At 35.6% G+C, this 14,637-nt stretch overlaps 1 protein-coding gene across 1 annotated transcript in view; it reads right to left on the bottom strand.

Annotated features, from left to right (window-relative positions):
* Dhc64C (dynein heavy chain, cytoplasmic) overlaps positions 1-14,637 on the bottom strand; it is a 1,087,706-nt gene that overhangs the window by 975,379 nt on the left and 97,690 nt on the right. Inside the window, exons 6-8 of the mRNA XM_090398628.1 lie at positions 12,889-13,109; positions 11,339-11,389; positions 4,767-4,936 (exon numbers count right to left, since the gene is read on the bottom strand). Coding sequence (XP_090254754.1) covers positions 4,767-4,936; positions 11,339-11,389; positions 12,889-13,109 — 442 coding nt within the window. The remainder of the gene's footprint in view (positions 1-4,766; positions 4,937-11,338; positions 11,390-12,888; positions 13,110-14,637) is intronic.

The raw sequence follows: 14,637 nt of genomic DNA, 5'->3' as shown, positions 1-14,637 counted from the left end.
AAAAAAGGGAGTGCGTCTTATACACTGGCAAATACAGTAATTATTAAAGTAAATATTCAAAAAAAAAAAAAGTTAACCTTGGTTCTTATTGCCTTTCTACTAGCAGAAAGATTATGCACCAGTCCCAGCGATGGTGTACAAAAGGCATTTATTTTGGTGTAAAAGAAATCACTGTCAAGCCAATCCAAAAACAAACATGCTCTTATTCCATGATTGGCACCATTATTTGTCAACACTGGCCACTCACAGTAGCAAATGAAATGCATTGAGGGGGAAGGGACATTAAAAAAAAATTAATGAACATCAATGAAATACTTTTGGAACCCGAAATGCCAAACTTTTTTTTGTAGTCAAGATGATCAGAAACAATAATATGAACATACGTTCAACTGAATGCATGCCCTCACTAATGAATTACATGGATAACTTTTTTTTTGTGTGTGTGGTAACCACATCTGAATCACTACTCATTTTACTGTCACGATCTTAGCAGTCAATACACCAAACCTAATTAAATAATACATTTACTCTGTACAGTACCATCATTATCATCAAATTCCTGATATGTATCCTCAAGGGGTGTACAGGATATGATAGTACTACATGAAAAATTACATCATTCCTAACTTCCTATCTACAATTTTCCTCTAAATCAGTCTGTTACTTGTCAAGACTCCAACATTATCAGATCTTATATTTGTCTTCTAAGGCACTTTTTACTGTATCGAACCACCTATATCTCGGTCATCCTCTGAGACTTTTTCCTGCCAACCTGGCAGAGAACACCTGCTTCGTTAATCTTTCCCATTCTGTTTAAGTGACCATACCACATGAGATTAGCTATGCTAATGCATTCCTGGATGCTAATAATGTCAAGTTCTTTCCTAATATCCTCGTTTTAATATATTGCCATTGATGCCATCTGTTCATTCCCCTAATCTTTTTCAGGACTCTCATATCTGAGGTCTCTAGTCATTGTCCAAGTATTTTACTTCTGACCCAGCGCTCAGATACATAAGTTAAAATTAGCTTGAATATGTCTTGTATACAGCTAATTTAGTGTTTTAGCTAATTTCTCTCTTATTCCATATAAATTTATTCAGTTGTCTATTTCCATATTTAATTTACCATCTTCACTAAAAATCATCCTAAGTAGCTGAAATGTTTACTTGTTCTATAGGTTCTCCATTCACAATGCAGTTAATATTTTCAAAGCTTCTGCCTATTTTCATTGTCTTTTTGTCTTGTTATTGCTGACCTTCATACCATATCTATTACAACAGTTATTCAATTTAGTCAGGGAATCTCGCAGACTTGTAAAGGATTTATTTAGAAGTATACCATTATCCGCATAAAGCAAAGATCTGAGACTAACATCTCCAATTTTGATATCTGATTTAATATCGCATTCCTTCATAATGTGATCCATATAGATAATGAATAACAGAGGGGATAATGTACAGCCTTGTCTCACACCAGATTTAACATTAAACCACCTTTCTGTACTTCAATTCTAACTGCTGACTTACAACTCAAATAAAGAATAAGTATTGCTTGATATAATGCCCCATTGACAGCATATAACTGTAGCGTCTTGAATAGCTTCTCTCTTGGCACCTTGTCATATGCCTTTTCCAGATCTACAAAACATAAATACAGATCTTTGTTATGTTCCCATGATTTCTCAACTATCTGTCGTAAAGTGAAAATCTGATCCTGACAGCCTCTATTTGGCCTGAATCCAGCTTGTGCTAAACCAAGCTTCTCTTCCAAAATTTTTCTCAACCATTTCTAAAGTATACTTGCATATATCTCACCAGGAACACTCAGTAGAGAAATACCTCTATAATTCTCACATTGTTTTATTTCCCTTTTTCTTATAGGTACTATGAGAGTTCTTCCCCAATCATCTGGAATTCAGCCCTCTGTCCAGGCCTTATGAACTGTGCAGTGCAACAACTGTAAGACTTTTATACCTCCATACTTCAGCATTTCTGGTCGAATATCATCTACTCCTGCTGTCTTTCCACATTTCAGGCTTTGATGGTTTTTTCTACTTCAAGTATTGATGTGTATTCTTGACTGCATGCCTGGTCAGTGTTTTTTACCACTGTGCTGTCATCACTGCTTGTTTCATTTAGCAATTTTTCGAAGTAATTACTCCATATTTCAAGCATATCTTTTTCTCCTATTTTCATGTCACCTTTATCATCTCTAATTTTTTTTACAGCACTCTTTCCTTCATTTCTGAGGTTCTTCAACAAACTCCAGAATATCTTGCCGCCTTCTTGCTATTTATTTTCTATGTTCTTACCAAAGTCCTCCCATGACTTTTGTTTAGCTAGTTTTACACAGTATTTAGTTTTCTTACATTTGTCTCTGTATTCTCTAAGAGCACATGCTGTCTTATTTTCAAGGAACTTTTGATATGCTTTCTTCATTTCTTTCACTGCCTCTTTAACTTCCTGTGTCCACCATGAAGTTCTGATTTTTCTATCCTTACAGACAACCTCACCACATGCCTCTCTGGCTGAATCAGTGTCTTCTTCAGAGCTTGCCACTGAATCTCCAAGGTTTGGTAACTATTCTCAAACTATCATTTTTTCTTGAATAATGTTTGTGTATTTCAGTCTACAGTTCACATCTGAAAGCTGTTTAACTTTTATTTGGTTTAAAACTTTCTTAAATGTTATGCTTTTCAAAAGAAATTCAATTTTATCTTGTTCAAGACTAAATGGTGATTACTTCCAATTTCAAATCCTCTGTACACTCTGGTGTCCTGCAAGAAAACATCACTATCAACAATAACATTGTCAATGCGACTCTTCTTATTCCTGGTCTCTTCTCTCCATGTGAATTCGAGCACATTTTTATGTGAACACATTATGTTAGTAATAACCAGTCCATGTCCTGAGCAGAAATCCAACAGATATTTGCCATTATTATTAGCTTTGCTCTTTTCTCCAAATTTTCCCAAAATATTTTTGTATGTCTCACAATCACTTCCTACTCTGCTATTTAGATCCCCAACAAGGACCGACTTTTCCTTTTTGATTGTGTCAGTTGCTTTCTCTAAAGCCTCAAAAAATTCCTCCACTTCTACCTTAGTAGAACCTTCTGTGGGACCATAGGCACAAATAAGTCTCATTGTCCAGTTCCCCATTCTCGTATTTGCCCACATTCCTCTACTTGAGACTGACTGCCATTCAAGAAGATTAGCCTCATATTTTGTGTTGAATGGCTACTCCTTCTTTTCCTTGATTGTCATTGCCTGAATAGGGAATGATGGGATATCAACACATATGCTAAAAGAGTGTCCAGCTGAACTGGACATTCTTTTGACCAGGCAATATAATTTCAGTCTCAGAACAAGAAATATTTCACAAGAGTGGAGAGAATGTATGGTAATTCCAATGCACAAGGTTGATGCAAAGACTGATGTATCCAATTATCAACTATCAGTATCTTTGGAATGATGATGAAGCTTTTGGAAAATTTGGTTAGGGCTTCCATATAGAAATGAGTTGACAGAGAATCTCTGCTTTGCAATGAACAGCATGAATATTACTAAGGGAAAGTCATGTTTGTGCAACTTGCTCACATTCTACAATAATGTTACCATTGAGTTAGACAAAGGAAATGGATACATCATGATACTTTTGGATTTTGCTAAGGCTTTTGACAGAGTACAACATAGAAGACTGTTGCATAAATTGGAAAATATGGGATTGGATTATAAAATATTGGCCTTGATAGGATGGCTAACTAACATATCAAAAAGTGGTATATGGGGGAGATACGAGTCTGAAAGATTTAAGGTAATCAATAGTGTGCCATAAGGATCAGTCCTAGGTTCATTGTTATTCAGTCTATACATTAATGACATTGGGCAGGATTTGACATGCAACAAACAGCTATTTGCTGATGACACAAAGATAGGTAGGGGAAATGTGGCTGATATGCAGTACTATTCAAATCTGCAGAATGATTTACATAGGCTGGAATTGTGGGCATGTGAAAATGGCTATCAGTTCGATGTTAGTAAATGTCAAGTCATGCACTTTAGTATGATGAGATATCCAGTGTCTCATATTAGATTGGTGGGATTATGCTAGAAGAAGAAACTGATCTGGCTAAGGATCTTGGAGATTTAATAGATAGGAAGTTGAAGTTCAAAGGCCAATATAGCAAAGAATGCAAATACAACTCAGAGGATAACTGCAATGCTGAAATGAAAACTTTGACATGTAAAGATTAGGAAGTCATTTTTCCTCTTTACAAACTCTTGATAAGACCTCACGCTTACCATTATGTGCAAGTCTGGTTTCTGTGGTAATTCTGATACCATGAAAGAGTATGAAGGAGAGTGTTAAAAATGCTATCAGGATTGTGGAATACTGACAATGAAGAGAGTGAGAATTTGTATACTAAAGACACTAGCAAACAGGAGAAAGTGAGATGATGTGAGACAAACTTCTGAAAGAGTCATGGAAAGTGAGGAAAGGATGCAAGGGCATCTTTGGAGGTTGAGAATGAATGCTGTCAAGAGTCGGGATAATAGCTATATTTTTTTTCTCAGAGTGGTGCATGATTTCAATAGATTGTCACTGAATGTGGTGAATGTAGGTAGTGTGAATGAATTCAAGAACAGGTAGGACAGCTAGAGCATGTAGTATGCAGTCTCCCTCAATGAGTTCCTGACTCCTTGGAGGTCTCTCTTATAATATATTAATAATATTCTAATAATAATAATAATTTGGACTTACTTTCTCATCTGTTCCATTCTAGCCTGAAGACGTTTGTGAGCTGGAGTAACACGCCACACCATTTTCAAATGTTCATCCCGCTTCTTTTTCACAATATCCCTTAGCAAGCCTTGTAGTTTATCATACTCGTCATCCCATGTGATAAAAACCTCAAAGCATGCATTCATTACCTATATAAAATGCATATACTTTCATATTAAAACAAAAAAAATACACATTTGTATCACATAAAGACAAATACAGTTAAAATGCACAAAATAAAATTATAAAATATCTGGATTCAAAACTTTTACAAACCTTCAGACCAGACAAATTAAGTGTGGGAAAACATCCTTTTTCATTTGCACATATTCTTCCCACACTGTTATGTTTTTGATAATAAGTTAGTAATGACTCACTTCCAAATAAGTCTGATATACTATCATTATCACTTCCTGGTGTATATCCTCAAAATTTGTCTATTATTTGTAGGAAAACTTGATACATTTCAATCTTTTAAAACACCTAAATGCAATTAACTACTACTAATATCCTAATTAATTTTTTCCTGACTTTTTTTTTTTTTTTTTTTTTTTTTTTTGTTGTTAAACTCTGGTTTGGCTAATCTGTGTGAGAGGCTTAAACAGATGATTCTGTTTAAGTGACCATTCCACTCCCCCCCCCCCCAGGTTTCTAAACCTATATTAAACTGCAAAGGTGTCACACGTAAGTAGTTAGGAAAAAAATTGCTAATCAGCAGATCATTCTTAAAAAGCTGGGAGTTGTAGTTTGTCCTTTGAGAAGGCTGTTCCCAACAGAAGCAGATGGAATGAAAGAGGATGAAAAATTTTGTAAGTTTCAAGCTGCACTCTGTATGAATGTTGACCAGCAAATGCTGATGTTTCTGCATGTTTAGAGAAAAGTGGAAGAATAGTTGCAGACAGTCTGTGTGAGAGGCTTCCTCTATCATGTGAAGTGTGCTCTTCTGAACAAGTATGAAGTTATTTGAAGTTTTTGGTGCACACACTAATCCAAATGTGAGTATGGCATCAAAAGGATGAGCAAATTTGTAATTTACAGTATTAGAAATCATACAAGTAGGAAACTGTTGAACTGCAAAGGATAAGTTTTTTTGGAGAAGGTGGATGCATTTATTCCAGGAAAGAGAGGTTCCAAGGAAGGAATTTTTCACCCCCTTATACATCTGATACTTATCAAAAGTACTAGGGGATAAAATGAGATGAAGTTCACTAAATTAACCTTAATCTCTACTGGAGAATGAGAAGGATATCGTTGATTAAGATATGGAAGACGAAGAAACTTCAAACACTAAGGTTTCTTAAATAAGGAAGAATGGAGTGAAGTGCCATCAGTAAATAGAAGTTAGTGAGGTATCAGTAATGTACAGGAAGATGTGTGGACAAAGGCAGACCCTTGAAGTTCACTAGTAACGCTGAAGAATATGAAAAGAAACCATTTGCCTTGTTAAGTGATGAACATCCTCCATGTTTCCCAACCCCCCACTAAAAAAAAACAACTGCCAATCCATATGAAAAGTTAGAAATTCATAAGATGTCAAAAAATGCAAAAAATCCCACTCACAGAAGATTGCAAACCTGTAGTGCACTGAAGGTACATATTTGATAACAAATGGAAAAAAAACGAAGTTAAGGTAAATTAAATTATGAATGAAGATCCTGATCAGAACATGTCCCAAAGAACTTTTTCCACAGCCTTGTATTCTTATAATGAAGAACAAAATGAAGATCCATGGCTCATTATTATCACCCATACTCTTGTCAATAAGATTGTGATTTCAACATAAAGAACTTGTTTCTTGTGGCTGAACTTCTAGGGAAGGGAAATTTCTTTTCAGCTTAGCCAAAGGTGCAGTGTAAAAATTCAAAAATTTTGTGACACAGTCCAAATTCTTTATGTTCATCATATATGATAATCATTATTGGTAATTTAGGAAATAACAGTTTCTATGCACAGAACATTTCACTTAATTTACACATCTTTCCCTTCTTTTCATAAAACGGTCCTAAACCCTCAATACAGTAAAACTTATCTATAGCCATAAAACCATAAGCAGCTGCGAAAGAAACCTGCACTTTGAAATATACTTCATTCAAGTTCAAAGAGGTATTTTTAGAAGACCTCTTTGAGCTTGAATGAAGTATATTTCAAAAAAAAAAAAGAAATTTACCGTGGGTAGATCATCTCCAATTCTTTCAAACCAATATTTGAAACAACATTTTTTTTCTCTACTAAACCATATTTGTGAATGCAGTATATATTAACATTTTTGCCATTAAAAAAAAAAAAATCAGAAATCAAGATTTGCAAGTATTTGTATTTCTTAAAAACTTTATTCCCAGATTTCAGTTTATCCTCTAATAAGTGACAACAAATAGTATCCTTTGATTTTGATATAAAATGCAGAACTGATAGTCCGGATTTCTTCCAGAAAAGATGGCTAGATCATAAATCCATAATGGAAGCTACATTTAATCCACTACACATCCTAAAAATGCCAGGTGATCAAGGCCTACTCACAAGCGCACACAATCTGTTCCTTGGAAGCACTTCAGCTGATTATTCAGCAAATGATCAAGTGATTTAAATTGAATGTTTTTAAATCATTCACTAAATCAACATGAAATACAATGGTTTGTAAGCATAATTCATTCCGGAAACGTGCTTGTAATCCAAAGCACTCGTATATCAAAGCGAATTTCCCCATAAGAAATAATGGAAACTCAGATGATTCATTCCAAAACTCAAAAATATTCATATAAAAATTATTAATAAAAATACATATACCTTCGTATACCTTATACAGTATATGTACCTTTTTATATTTTTATTATTTAAATGTTCAAATTTATTAATTACATTACAATTACATATTACAGTAATTGTATTGGGTAGGACGACTTTCATTGTCACTAACGGAATCACTGCTATCTGTTGACTCTTTTTCTTATTGTGCAACTTTAACAAGGAACCTATCCAATGACACTTGTTTTTGTCTCCTTTTGAGGATTTCACAGAAATATGACATTGCATTGTCGTTAAACAGATTCATCGCTTGCACTGCCACAGTCTTACTCGGGTGGTGCTTTTCTACAAAATTTTGCACTGTTTCCCACATTTTACACACCTCCCTAGACTTCTTATAAAATCTTGCGATGGCAGCCACTTGCATACCTTGTTCGTGCTTCCCAATGATTTCCTTCTTAACTTCCACCATAATCATCTCCTTCTTCTTACCGCCTTCCTTTTCGACCCTTTTCTTCATTGGGGCCATTGTCGTAGCACAGTTAATAAAGAACGGTCACTACATTTGGACACAAAATAAAAAAATGCTTTACGCACACATGTGGTCACAACGCTAGCATGAATGTTGACTATACGAATGAGGTATGCCAACTGAGATCAAGCATGCAAGACGATTACCCACAATCCCGAACAGCTTGTGATCATGTGACGCTCGGCAGACAAAACGTATAGGTAATACTGTACTCATATTGCAAGACCTCGCTCATTTATAAAGTTAAAATTTATTAAAAATTTTTGCTCGTCTTGCAAAACACTCGCAATCCAAGGTACCACTGTACACAAGATTCCTATTTATATTACAGTAACAGCTCCAAAGATGTTTCAAGAGTTCTTGTTCCAGCTGACTGCAAATAAATTTCCATGCTTTATCCAATCTCATGCAAACTTTCTGAATTTGGTTAAACTCACTGTTCAAACTGAGAAACTTATCTCCAAATATAAGATTTATATTCAAATTATAAAATTACATGTTGACTAAATAATTCTAGTTAGGTCCTACACAGGGATGACAAGCTATAATATTCTTTGAGATAATTCCCTTATTACACTAAACAATCTTCTAACAGAAATGTTTATTCAATGAAGACTTCAAAACCTGACTATTTTAATGACAATGATTGACTGTATTTCTGAAGTGTGAGAAACAATTTGAAATGTAAAGTAAGGTTCTCTCAACTTTTATTGTAATACTTAAGCTTTTCTCCCCTTCTTAATAGTTTTAACCAAGTACACACATGCTTTCATAGGTTTGTATTATCACACAGGTATCTTCATGGAGTTAAAAGACATTTATTGTGTGAGGTCTGCATTAACCACAAGCAATGCCTATTAATATCTGTTAACCATTCACTAACAGAGCATTATTCACAACTACATTGGGAAAACTCATTTTACTCACTCACCACTTCTTTCCCTACTTCCAGAAGTGGTGAGCGAGTAATTTCTCCAGCATCTAAAACCTTTTTAGTAATTTATATCCCATTTTTCCACCTATCATTCAAACTCTGCAACGCATACCTTTGGTCTGTTGTCACTGATAGCATTCCATAAATCATTTACCATTTTGCTCATTTACCTCTCAGTCTCAACCCCCACATCTCTCTCTCTCTCTCTCTTAAAAAAAAAAAAAAAATCAAACCAGATTTGTGCACAACAATACAAATGTGGTCATATCAAGCCTTTACAAAAGGGATAACTTTCCCTTCCCAGCTAGCAATGTATTTAACATCCAAGTAGTCCTTTCAGCTATTTTGTCCACATCTGCAATGTCCTAACTGCAACTACCCATTACACCTAAATCACTAGCCTAACCCATCTCTTGCAATACAGTTCCATCTATTCAATACACTGATATTCAATCCTTTCAACCTAAAGGGCTTATTCTTAAACACTTTGATGCATTCAATTGGGCAATTATCCTTTGCCACACTCTCAGCCTATTTATATCATTTTGCAAGATCTTTACATCCCCTTTATTAACTACTGCATGAGAGCAGTAGTTGAGCATAAACTGTTTATTTCCCACCCATCATTCCCAATATTATTAATGTAAAAATGAATAGTAATAGCTCTAGTATAGAGCCCTGTGACATATTGGTCATCTGTTTTCTTTTTTGGTTCAACTATTATATACCATTCTGATGTCTAACTATTAGCCACTCTCATGCATGTCAACAGATACCTGTTTATACCCTTTTGCTCCAACTTATGTAATAGGATTCCACATGGTACCTGTCAAGTAATTTTGCTAAATCCAACAATATCAACATAGTCATTTCCTTTCCAACTCAACTATCACTTTCTACAGTGAAGTGAATAAATTACTAAGATGAGATCTCTACTTCATAAAGATATGCTGTCCATAAATGAATATCATTCACTATTCATCCATTGCTAAATTCTGTCCTTAACCAACTTTTCCAATCACATAACCAATACTCTGATCGGTCTACATCTACTACATCAGTCTACGTTGCTCTATCTTCAAGCCTCCTTTATTTAATGGGACTATCTTGCCTTTCCTACCCCCCCCCCAATTACTTTCAGACAGCCAGTGCTGAGATAGATAAATAGTTAGGTTTACTGCCATTTTTTTTGTGCTTACTGTAAAGTACGGATTAATCTCCAATCCCATGGCCACATTCAATGAGAATACAGCCATGGAAAGAGAGTTCATCTAATTCTATTCTCATATTGATCCCTCTCATATCAATCACACATCTTCAACTGGATGATACACTTGTGATTTCTGATTGTGTCGGTGATGCTAAATATAATTTTAAAATTATAAATTACTGCTGCAAAGAGTCTGCTTCTGTGTTATGTTGTTCACATCTACATTTTAATAATACTTTTCAAGTGTTTATAAGAAGATATATTATCATTTATTGTCTAAAACTGCCAAAAATTTGAATTCTATACCATATAGCAAACTAAGCTACCTCAGCTAAGCAAATGGTTTTAAACAATTTCCCCATTTCATTAAGTTTCATATCGACATGATCGGCTCCTTCAAGAAACCTCATACTGCCATTGGAGCCCAACTCATGGAACTTCTATTCTCTAAAATACTGATTTTTTTAATTCATTAATTAACTTTGCTCAGTAATATTCAGAATTTCAGCACAGGTAAGCTAGTGCAAAAGTATGCTTTGGCTGCAAAAATCTGAGTAACTGGTCTAATTAAATAAATACCAGGGGAAGGCTACATTGCGGGCCTGCTTAGCCAAGTGGTTAGTGTATCCACTCTCCAGCCAAAAGGCTGCAGGCTCGAATCCTGCTGTGGGCATGGATGTTTGTGATTGTCTGTGAAAATACTAGTGGTGGTGGGCAGTAATGGCATTGGTATAAATGATGATTGTAGTTCAGTTCGGTATAGTTGGTGAATTGAGTGGTGGAGATAGTTGTAGAGTAGGTGCCCTCTCTCAATAAGTCTTGACTCCCTGGAGGTGTCATGTAATAATAATTATTATTAAGCAAGAGGCCTGCTAATTCTTCACAAATCTATGAATTTTCCAGGAGGTGGAGTTAGTTGCCAACTTAGGGATTATTCATGCTTGTGAGCAGAACTCTGAAGAATTTGCCCTAGTTCTATAGGTTTTAAATCTGAGGAAGAGAATGCATACTTCACCATATCTCTAAGATAAAAGATAAACAAATCTGGGTTCTATGTATATTCCTTCACTCAATTAAAATGTTTATTCAGAACAAAAAAACTAATATGCATCAACATTTCAACTGAATTTTACCTTTTCAAATTCTTCAAAGGGTATGTGCATCAGTCTTCTTGTTCCAAGAACCTGCATAAAAATAATAAAATAAAATACTCTATATAAGGAGTAAGCAAATTGGAAGGTAAAAAAAAAAAATTACTTTAAAATGAATTAATGCCAACCTTAATATGGTAATAGGAATGCATTCATTTATAAATTTCACTAAAATTAACAAAATAAAACCTACAGTGCTTCTTAATTTTAATCATGAAAGTGCTAATTTTCTTTTATGGTCAAGTACTTCTAATTTTTTTTAGGAAATGACAACGTAAAGTAAATTATTAATTATAAAAACAACTTCTTTATGGAGACCTTTGAAGAAAAAGCCTTAAACTCTGCCACACAAAAACTCACTGTTTGGCTATGCTATGTGGATGATGTGGTTGCCATTTGGCTGCATGGCCTGGATACACTCCACAATTTCTCAACACCCCAGAATCCAGTTCACCATGGAAAAGGAACACAACAACAACAGTTTCCCTTTCCTAGGCACTGATTACACGCCAGCCTGATAGAGATCCCTGGCTTTCCCTGTTTATAGAAAATATACACATACAGGTATATTTTCATTAATATATCAATAATATATATCAATTCAGATAGCAGTGCTCTAACTACTGAACTTAACCATATCCTTAACACCTTCTTAGCCAATGGCTACAACCCCCAAAAAATATTAAAACCAGTTAACCACAACTCCCTCCACTTCAAGGCAGAGATTACTCTAAATCTATCACCATTCCATATATCCAGGATTCATCCGAAAAACTAACAAAAATCCTAAGAAAATATGACCTCACAACTAGTTACAAACCACATAAGAAATTGGCATCTCTTATCTGCTCTACCAAATAGACCTAACTGGAGTATACCAGGTCTCTTGCAGTTGCAAACAAACTGTCCTACTATGGCCAAACAGGCAGGACAGCTAATATCAGGATATCCGAACACAATGACAACATCCGGTTCCACCAATACAGCCACTCAGGACTTGCTGATCATGCATTGGACACCCGCCAAGAATATGCTGGAAGAAGGCCACTTTATTAGGCCATAGTAAGTATAAAAGATTATTCCTTGAATCAGCCTCAGCTGCAAAAAACTTCCCAAACCTTAACAATTTGGGTGCACGAGACTACCCCAAATTTGGGAAGCATACATTTTAAGATCGTCAGCCCAACGGCCAAGATAACCTAATTCAGCCAGCTAGGGAACGCCTTTTGGGACTCTAAGACAGTTGCATTTCTTCAGCCTCATTTGCTTAGTGCGAGTGCCTGCATGTAAATATCACTGTCTTGTGATCCCTGATCGCAATGTAACACTGCCAAAATATAGGCAGTGTTACATTGCTAGTAAATTAAAATTTTTATAATCAATAATTTAGTTTACATTGTCATTTCCTAAAAAATTAGAAGTGTCTAACCAATGTACAAGCTTATCTACAAGAATTTATGGTCAAGTTTAATCATATATTTTACAAATATAATTTACATCTGAAGTTTATTTTTTATACATACGTGTCATACCTTAAGCAACTGTGCCATAAGATCTCGAGATATAGCTTCAACAAGTCGTAATGCTCTTTGTATAGGATATTTTGTGCTACGAATTTTGCGCAAGTGGCTGAAAATGGCTTGCAGAGCTCCCCTAATCTTGTCGAGTTCAGTAGCAGACAAAAGATCATTCAATGGAAAATCTTTCATAAGAGGATTGTAGTCATTTACAGTAGCCAATGCTTGCTTCAAACCTGTAACATGAAGTTATATCCATAAAATAAATTTTATTTAATATTAGTATATTAAAAAGAAGCTGTAAGAGTAAGAGTATTAATCAAGTACGATTTTTAACCTGTGATTTCAGGGATAATACTTGTTCCCAAGAAGGCTTGGGCAGCCCTGTGTAAGTAACATTTGCGTCCATAGTACTAGGCCACCCAAAGAAAGTGTTGCAAGTTTGACTGTAGTTGGCAACTAAATGAACTTTTTCCTTTATCTAACCCTATCATCAACCAGTTCTCCAGTTAAGTGATCTCTGGCATGGCCAAACAGGTTTTTTCCTCACAGATACTCAAGGTTTTTCACATGGTAGTTAAGAAAACTGAGTGTAGAACCCACTATTTCAGACAATATATTACCTTAGGGACCATGAGACAGCAACCTTTGTCTGCCAGAGTCTTCACCAGATGCCATTTCAAATTAGTGATATCTTGGGCCAACTATCTCTGACTGGCTAATGGTTGACTGTCTTCCAGACATCCAAAGTTAAACAGGGCTAAAACAGCCTTGCCTACTCCCTAAGGAAATAAAAGGTGTTAGTGGATTACTTCCGTGTGATAGGTTGCAGAACATATAGCACACTGATGCTGTGTGTGGATAAAGAGTTAAGAGAAAGAATTTTTAGCTCCTTTTGAAGAGCTGGAGCTTCTTTTGTTGGGGAATACTTCATGAGAAAGATTATTCTAAAGAACAGAATCAGGTGAAAAATAGGGTGAGTGGGTAGCAGATTCAATGGGTTAGCAGCTGAACTGTAAATGGGTGATAGCTGTTGCTGTGTCACATGGTGGTGTAGGTTAAGCCGAAATGGAAGGAAGAGGAATGGAAGTTCTGAACACTTCCATTCCTCTTCCTTCCATTTCACCCCTTTATGGTTATGTATATGCCTATATACGTGGCTCATATGGGTATAAAGGAAGCACACAGATCTTGCAATCTTCACAACCATTAAGAGTAAAATTGACTGCACTGAAAAACTCAGTGACTTTTGACACAGTACTATCAGAGGATGCAATCTTTGATACAACAGTCAGTCATGAACCTTCTGCAGCTGCCCTCACCAACTATAAGTGATACTATTGCAAAGTGTAATTGCCTAGAAACAACAAAAGCACAAGTGCAACCTGGTAGGCCACATAAACTCACAGCAAGACCACAAAATACTGAAGCACATGGCACAAACAAAATGACTGTCCTCAGCCAAATCACTACCATTTTTGCAAACAATACCAGCACCACAAATGTTTGTGAAGAGCTGAAGAACATGAGTTTCCATGGCCATGCAACCATACCGAAGCTAACATCAAGAGAAATGCCAAGTGGTAAAACAAAATCATGTTTTACCATGTGGCAGTCTGATAGATGAGCCTGGTTTGGCAGATGCCAAGAACACTACTTGTACTAATGTGTTCTACCAACTGTGAAGTTTGATGGAGGGGACATCATGGTTATGGATGTTTTTCATGGTTCAGGTTGGTCCTAATTCCAGTGATGGGGAATCTT

This window comes from Typopeltis vanoorti, chromosome 10 (assembly GCF_054136105.1).
Source record: "Typopeltis vanoorti isolate ZY-2024b chromosome 10, IOZ_Tvanoo_1.0, whole genome shotgun sequence".
In the NCBI taxonomy this organism is placed as follows: domain Eukaryota; kingdom Metazoa; phylum Arthropoda; class Arachnida; order Uropygi; family Thelyphonidae; genus Typopeltis; species Typopeltis vanoorti.
This window is presented reverse-complemented; position numbering and strand designations above follow the sequence as displayed.